The sequence below is a fragment of the Panthera uncia genome, chromosome A2 (genome assembly GCF_023721935.1).
Source record: "Panthera uncia isolate 11264 chromosome A2, Puncia_PCG_1.0, whole genome shotgun sequence".
NCBI classification, from domain to species: Eukaryota; Metazoa; Chordata; class Mammalia; order Carnivora; family Felidae; genus Panthera; species Panthera uncia.
This window is the reverse complement of record NC_064816.1, coordinates 2,125,733-2,133,881: the sequence shown is the minus strand read 5'-3', so window position 1 is coordinate 2,133,881 and position 8,149 is coordinate 2,125,733. Positions and strand designations below refer to the sequence as shown.

Here is an 8,149-nt window from a genome sequence, read left to right as displayed (position 1 = left end):
CCGGTCCGGGCCGCGCGCACCTCCCCCAGGTCGGCGCCTGGCACCCCAGTTCCCAGCCGGGCCGTTCCCCCCACCCTTCGCTCCGGCTCGCGGCTCGGCGCCTACCCCCCCACCCCAACTCCTGGGCCGGGTCCCCTACAGCTCCCGGCCCAGCGCTACTCCCCCGCCCCCATCGCCGCCAGCCCCCGGGCTCCCCCCCCATCCCCCGTAGGTCCCGGTCCCTCTCCCAGCCCCCAGCCCAGATCCCCCCCTCCACCCCCAGTTCCCAGGCCCGGTCCCCTCCAGCTCGCGGCCCGGATTCCCCCCTCCCCCAGCCCCTGAGGCATGCTTCCCGCCCCCCCCCCCCCCCCCCCCCCCCGCGGGGGGGGCCGGGGGGGGGCCTTGGCCGCGGGCCTGGGGCTCCCCGGGAGCCCCACCGGGCACCTCTAACACCGGGGCTGCTTTTGGGGCCTAGGAGTGGGGGGAGATCCGAGGCGCACCCCTCCCGGAAGAGCGCAGCCGGGAGGAAGGGTGCTGGGAATCTGGGGTGGAGGGCCCCCCGCCGGGTGATTTCGGGCGCTGGGAGAGGCCCCTTCCCCAAGGGGACTTTGCGGGGAGGCCTTGCTCCCCCACCAACTTGGGGAGGGGCACTCCAGGACACGTTCTCCCCCCATCGCAGAGGCAGTTGGGGCTCTCGGATGTGCACCCCCCTCCGGCGCTGTGGAGGGGCGGTAGAGGGCGCACGCTGCCCCCCACCAAGGGCGGACCTTAAAACGCACCCCCACAGCCTGGGGGTGGCGGGGAACGAGGCGGCTCGGGCGCACCCACCCCCTCGCCTTCCCCCGGGAGAGGCGGGGGCAGGAAGCGAGGGCGGGGGCCGCGCCAGGGGCTGTAAACACGAGCCCGGGAAGTGGGGCGAGGGGGCGGGGGGGGGGGGGGGGGGGCCGCGATGCAGCTGCGCCGCCGGCCGGCCGCCGCCTCGGGGGTCGCCCCGCCCCGCCCGGCCCTGACCCGGGCCGCCCCCTCCCCACAGGGCTCCTCTCACCTACCCCAGCAACTCAAATTCACCACCTCGGACTCCTGCGACCGCATCAAGGATGAGTTTCAGCTGCTGCAGGCTCAGTATCACAGGTGAGCTGGGGGCCAGGGGCCCTGCAGGGGGGGGGTGAAGGACACCCCTAGAGGGGAGGTTGCGGCCCCTACTGTATACGTAGGCTTGAGAAAATGTAGGTAGAGGGTGTCCTTTCATGTGGTAGGCGCTGTCGTGAACACTTTTCCAATATTAAACTCCCCTAGACTTCAAAACAGCCCGTTTCGCAGGTAAGTAGACGGAGGCACAAAAAGTTAAGTTATGTGCCCAGAGCCGCGGCAACCTGCCTGGCTTCAGAGCCTCTCTCCCCACGCCCACCGCCACCCCCATTGGGTAGAAGACCTCCCAAGAAGTTGGAGATGGCCTTCCACTTAAACAGGTTTAAGCCCAGAGAAGTTAAGAGATTTTCTGGGGATGCCCAGCAAGGAAGTGGCACACGGACACTTGCACCCAGTCCCTGGGCTGAAGAATGCGAGCCCTCAGGGCTGTGTTACCGAGTGTGGGGCTTTGCCTGGGAATCAGAAGGGGGTCCTTGGTGACGAATCCCAGCGGGGCCTCGGGCCCTCTCTGGACCTCCGTTTACCCACACAAAAGCGATCTAAGAAGCTTCCTGGGTTTTCTTCAAGAAGAAAGGGAAGTAGATAGAGATATTTACCAAAATCTCACCTTTTGAGGGTACTTTCCACGCTCCCCGTGTGGTAAATACTCAACCTACATCCTCTTGTTTAATCTTCCCCCAGTGTCCTATCGCTGGGCCCATTTTACAGATGAGGAAACTGAGGCACAGGCAGTTGAACTTTGTTCCATCCCCTGATGTGGAGAGTTTAGGGGCTCGGCTTGGCAGGTCTGGCTTTTATGAGCCCCCCCAGGGGGTCCTTCCCTCCCTGCCTGGCCCGTGCCCAGGAGTACTGGGCCTGGTCCAGTCCCTTAGACTGGAGGTCACAGTGCGGTCACAGTGCTGTGTGACCTCAGGTAATCCAGATGCCCTCTCTGAACTTTGGGATCTCCATCCACTGGACCTGGGTGTCTCTCTATACAATGAGGGGTCCTACCGTGTTGGGGGTACACACGGGATTTACCCGATCTCCAAGAAGGGCCAGAAATCCAGAGTTTGCAGTGGAAGTGCCTGATTTTTTTTTTTTTTTTTAAATGGCGTCAACAAATAGTTTTCTTAAAGAAAATGAGAGAAAACAAACTCACAGGGCCCCTAGCGTCACAGACTGTGGCCTGTGTCTGAACCTGGATGTACAAGGCAGTCAGTTTGGTGGAGGGAGACGCTAAGCCCCATGAGACCGACATGCGTTTATTGGGTGCTTACTGTATAACAGGGGCTGTTCTAGAAGCTTTCCTTGTCTTAATCGGTTTCATTCTCCCCACCCCACCCTGGGAGGTTGGCACTTAATAGATGCAGAGACCAAGGCCCAGAGAGGTAGAGGGTCACACAGCGTCAAAACAGCGGGGCCGAACTTTGAGTCCAGTCTGCCTGGCTCGAGTCGGCCGTCTGCTTTCTGCCTCTTTCTCTGCCCTCCTCGTTAGGGCTGGCGGCAAGTGGGCTTTGAGAAATGCTGTAAGCTCATCCTTGCGGGGAGAGCCTGAAAGAGGCCAGGGGCTCACCACCTCTGTCACCCAAAAGTGGAACTTGAATCCCCTAGTGAAATCAAGGCTTGTGAGAGGGGCCTGGCCGGTCCCCTTGGAGATTCCTTGCTGAGTCCAACCCAGCTCCCTGCCAGCCAGCCAGCCCTGCACCCTCTCTGCCCTTTTGTGGTTTCTATTCCTTCCTCCCTGGCCGGATCGTTTTCCCCAGTGGTTGGGACTGTGGTCTCTGTAGCCAGCTTTCTGGCTGTGTGACCTTGATCCACTTACTCAACCTCTCTGGGCGTCCACTGCGTCATCCGTGGCACGAGGGTCGGCGCTAATATCACGGACTTCATCGAGTTTCTGGACGGGGAGAAGTTTCTCTGAGTCCCTGGCAGACCTGGGGTCAGGGTGTTTGTAATCCGTGTGGTTACCCAGGACTTTCTGTGCAGCCGTATCTCCCAGGCTGATTTCTTGATCCTCGGTTTACAGTCCGGGAGCCCGAGGCAACCAACCCCCTGCCCCATCTCCACAGAGGGGCGCGTCGTCCTGCCCCCACCAAAGCTCTGGGCTCCCCTGCACGGTGGTAGGGGGGACCTCAGCCCGGCCCCTGGCCCCTCCCTCCTTGTTCTGTTTCAGCCTGAAGCTCGAATGTGACAAGCTGGCCAGTGAAAAATCAGAGATGCAGCGTCATTACGTGATGGTAAGCTGGCCCCGGGTGGGCGGGCGGGGGCTGGTGGGGGGACCCCAGACCCTCCTCCGCCCCTGGCAGCTGCCTGACCCTGGCCGCCTCCTGCGGGATGTAGGAGGATTCGGGGTCTGCGCTCCATTCAGCCGGCCCCCGGGGCCTGGCTGAGTCCGCCTTGCCGGCCTGGCCGCCGGCCCAGGCGGTGGCCGAGGTGCCAAACCACCGGGTTGCAGCCTGGGCCTGCCAGGTCCCCCGGCTGTCCTTGGCAGCAGAGGAGGCGGCTGCTGTGAAAGCCAAAGCCAGGAACTGACGTGGGGGAGCAGCCAGATCCCTCCCTGCCCCCACAGTTTGGGCATCCCAGCGTTTAACCCCTCCTGGCCCGGGCTTCAGAAGGAGGACTGCGGGGGGGGGGGGGGGGTGGCCAGGAAGCTGACATCCTTTGAGGTCCCAGGGAGGGAGGGGGTGACACTGCATTCTTTGCCTGACATCTGAGACCCTGCCTGTGCACGCTGCCAGAATCACTTGCCGGGATCCACACCCACCGGGTGGCAATTTCTACATCAAAAACCCCTGCGTTGGTCCAGCCCAGAGCCCGGCTCTCCCAGGCTACAGGGGAGGCAGAGGCAGATACTTACCCTCCTGGCCCCAGAGGGATGGGGCTGGGCCGGAGAGAGGGACCCAGGACTGGCGGGGGGCGGGGGACGGTTCCAGAGAGGGGCACGCTGCCTAAGGAAGGCTGCACGGAGAACGGGGCATTGCGGCTCGGGTCTTGAAGAATGAGTAGGAGCTTTCTGGGCAGAGGAAAAACTGCAATGTCCTGGGAATGAACTTGGCTTCCCCTGCCCCACCCCCAGGGATGATGGGGAGCCATGAGGGACTTGAGGGGAGGGGAGGGGGCAGGGTCAGATCTGGGACGTGAGGAGGGGGGCTCCTGACCCCAGAGCCAGACCCAGCAGGCTTTGTTTATCCTGATTATTTATACCCAGGAAGGCAGACTTCCCGGGAGTCTGGGGAGTCTGGGGCCACCCGCCGACAAGACACATAAAGATAAAAGATTAGGAGCCCTGGAATGTTTGTGTGCCGGAGAGGGGCTGGAAAATTATTCCAGAACCCAGGGGAGCCAGGCCAGGCTGGGGCCCTGAAGCCCCCTCCCAGCTCCCTCAAGTGCCCCCCCCAGGGGCCTGGGCCCCTGCTCTGGCTCTGGGTGCCTCCTACATGCCTCTCCTCTCTCCTGCCTTCACACTCTCATCTGGCTGCCTCCTGCCCTCTCTGTCACTCCCCCATCTCCGTCTCTGGAGCCCCCCATCCTTTGCCCACCCCCCATTTCTCTCTCTCTCTCCCCCCCCCCAATAGTACTACGAGATGTCCTACGGCTTGAACATCGAGATGCACAAGCAGGTACGCCCCCCGCCCCCCTTGAGCACCCCCAGGCAGGTGGGCCCGGCCCCTTGGCTATACACCAAGTCTGTCCTCCATACTGTTACTTCCAAGCCCTCTGTCTGCTCTTTCCTGGGCCCCCCTGGGAGGTTTATCTCCCTGAGGGGGAGGGGCAGAAACTTTCCCCCAACCTACCACCCCCCTGCCCCGTCGACCCCCCCTTTACAACAGTGGGGGAGGGTAACATGCCAGCGCACCGTGGACCCCCAAATTGCCCCTCACCCTGCAGCCTTGCTTTGGCCATCCGTGCCCTGAGGGGGGGTCATAAAAACAATGATGCTGGCCACCCCTCCCCTCCAAGCAGCCACTCCTTACCAGGCGCCGGCCATCATCTCAGGGCCCCCCGGCCCCCCGAGCCTGGTCCTGCGTCGTCACTGTCAGCGGCAGGGCCGGGAGCCAGCCTCGGATCCCACCTCTACCGCTGGTTGGGTGCCCATAGGCTTGAGGGGTTGATCTGACCCTGGGCCGGGCTGGCCTCTTAGCTAGAACCTCGCGGGCCTCCTGGGGCTGGTCTGCACCTGCCCCCGCCGCCCGCCCTAGACTGAACCCTCCGTGCGTTCCAGGCTGAAATCGTCAAGAGGCTGAATGGGATTTGTGCCCAGGTCCTACCCTACCTTTCCCAAGAGGTGAGTGACCCTCCACCCCCCAAGGGCTGCTGGGAGGAGGAAGTAGACAGACCGTCGACTTGCCCCAGGCCCTCCCTGCTGCAGCCCTCGACCACACACCTCCCCTCTCTGGACCTCCCAGACACCAGCCTGGCCGGTGTGGAAGAATCCCCAGGCTGGAGAGACCCCCGGGGGTGCAGGGCAGTGGAGGGAGGGGCCTCACCCTGCTGCAGAATTCCCAGCTGGAGTGAGTCATTTCACTGGGGAAAATGTCAGATATGCCCAAGACTGCACCAAGAGTTGTTCCTGCCTGTCCTGCTTCTGCCTCGGACCTTCCTGAGGTTTGTCTGCCAGGCCCCGCGGGCCACCTCAGGCCACAACACCAGAAGCGTGTGTGTGTGTGTGTGTGTGTGTGTGTGTGTGTGTGTGTGTACGGGGAGGGCACTCAGCACACGTCCGCAGACGTGCACACAGACGTGCACAGACGCGACGCCCAGATACACGAGGCACACACATGCACGTGTGCACGCAGATGCACGTACGTGCAGCCACCCAGAGACCCACAGGTGGACGCGTGGACACATGCACGCGCCCCGGGGAACCAGGCACCAGGCTCTCACTTCTGCTTTTTGAGATTTTAAGACTCTTGGTGTGAGACCCGCTCCACATTCCCCGCCCCTGCCATTCCTGCCCTGCCAGGTTTTGCTGTCGATAATTCATTTCCTCTTTAAGGCCAGGCGATCTTGGGGCCCTTGGGGAACCTGCATGCCCAGGGACAGTTCCAGAAGGACACTGTGAAAACCCCAGAGAAAGGGGTTCTCGGGGCCTTGAAGACCTAGACTTGTGCTTTCCTCTCATGACGGGGGCTTCCTGGTAGGCAAGGCAGAAAGAGACGTTGGCAGATTCTGGCATCTGATGGCAGAAGACATGGACGTTCGGGGAGTGCTGGGGTGTGGAGGGGGCCGATTGCTCTGGGGAGGGATTGCGCTGAACCTAGACTCCTACTCCAGCACTGCCAGAATCCACCGGGCCTTCCTCAGCTATGGAAGGAGAGGGGCTTGGATTAGCAGATGTTCGACCGCAATCTGCAAGACCTTAGGATCGAGACTTGCCTGTACAGTTGGCCACGTTGTGCACTGTACATCTATTTCTTTGTAGGTGGCAGATGCAGGGTGTCTCTCAGACTCACCCAATGTTGTTTTCTTAAGTATGTTTGGCACTGGCTGAGGCTTGGTAAACAGAAGGGGATGGAGAGGGGTTTTCTGGTGGGGTCGAAAGCCATGGGGGTTGGGTGGGACGGTGCATGGTGCTGATAGCCTGGATGGGAGAGTGGCTTCTCTTGGGCTCTGTGCCCCAGAGCCCCACCTGAGATCAGGGTGCAGCACCTGGCTCCTCTCTGCCCCCCATTCCCCTTTCCAGCACCAACAGCAGGTCTTGGGAGCCATCGAGAGAGCTAAGCAGGTCACGGCTCCTGAGCTGAACTCCATCATCCGAGTACGTCTGGGTCTCGGGTGGGCGGGCAGGTGGGAGGGCAGGTGGGCCCGGCAGCTAACGCTCCCCTCCTTCTGCCCTGCAGCAGCAGCTCCAAGCCCATCAGCTGTCCCAGCTGCAGGCCCTGGCCCTGCCTCTGACCCCGCTGCCGGTGGGGCTGCAGCCGCCTTCGCTGCCGGCCGTCAGCGCGGGCACCGGCCTCCTCTCGCTGTCCGCGCTGGGCTCCCAGGCCCACCTCTCCAAGGAAGACAAGAACGGGCACGACGGGGACACCCACCAGGAGGATGACGGCGAGAAGTCGGATTAGTGGGCGGCCGGGATGGGGAGGGTGGGGGGACAGAGGGGAGACAGACAACGGAAGAGAGAGGAACGTTTAGCGCAAGACACAGTGTAGCTCGGGATTGGCTGAACTCGGTAGTATTTATGGTAGCCGCCTGCTGGGGCCCTAGCCCTGCCTGTGTGCCGCCCCTAGCTTCGCTCACACCCCCGGCCTCCCTCCTCCTCCTCCACCCCCCACCCCTGCAGCCTGAGTGGGTGAATACCTTGCTCATGCTCATTCCACACCGGAGGCAAGCTGAGGCCTGGAGGCACAAACGGGAAGCCAGGTCAGAGGAGAGCAAAGCCTCCAGAAGCCCCGCACCCCTGCACTTCCCCGTCCGCACATGCGCACCTGACTTCCGCCCGCAGGGCCCCTCAGGGCGCGCCCCCCAGCCTCTCACCCCGGCACTGCATGCAGACACCACGCTAGCTGCCCCTTCCTGCCCTGGGCACCCCCCCCCCTCCCGTCCTCCCCCCTCCCTCACCTCCTCTGCCCGTTCCGGAGCCCACGCCCACCTGTCCTCTCCCCTCGCCCCGCAGGAGAGGGGGCGGGGAGAGTGAGCTTAGCCAGGAGCAGGGGGAGGGGGGGCGGGCGTCCCAGAATTCCCTTTCTCCCCTTCCCGAATAAAGATGAGGGTACTCAAGTTGTCTTGGTTTTTATTTTATTTTTTTCCTTTTTCCAGTATACTAGCTTGTCTTTTAAGAAAAGGGATATTACGGGGGAAAAAAAAAAAGACAGAAAAATGTTTAAAAAAAAAAAAAAAGCAACACCCACACCTGTGTCTGTATATAGCCTTTTAGACTGTCAGCTTTTGTTGTGCTCAGTCGTCTGATCGCTGCGGAGAAGTGACAATGCTGTGTCGAGGGTGGGCTTAGCTGTGCCTTTCAAATAAAGATGTGAGAAGGTTGGTCGCCTTGTTCCTGCCTCTGTGTTGCGGGCTGCCGCGGTGCCCCCCTTCCCAGGGG

General features: G+C 62.1%; 1 protein-coding gene across 1 annotated transcript; it reads left to right on the top strand.

Moving 5' to 3' along the window:
- Positions 1-913: 913 nt before the first annotated feature.
- TLE5 (TLE family member 5, transcriptional modulator) lies at positions 914-7,827 on the top strand. The gene is made up of 6 exons (XM_049642353.1): positions 914-1,110; positions 3,284-3,347; positions 4,686-4,730; positions 5,333-5,395; positions 6,794-6,868; positions 6,951-7,827. Exons 1-6 carry the CDS (start codon positions 929-931, stop codon positions 7,170-7,172), a joined length of 651 nt encoding a protein of 216 aa, XP_049498310.1. The 5' UTR covers positions 914-928; the 3' UTR covers positions 7,173-7,827.
- Positions 7,828-8,149: the final 322 nt, after the last annotated feature.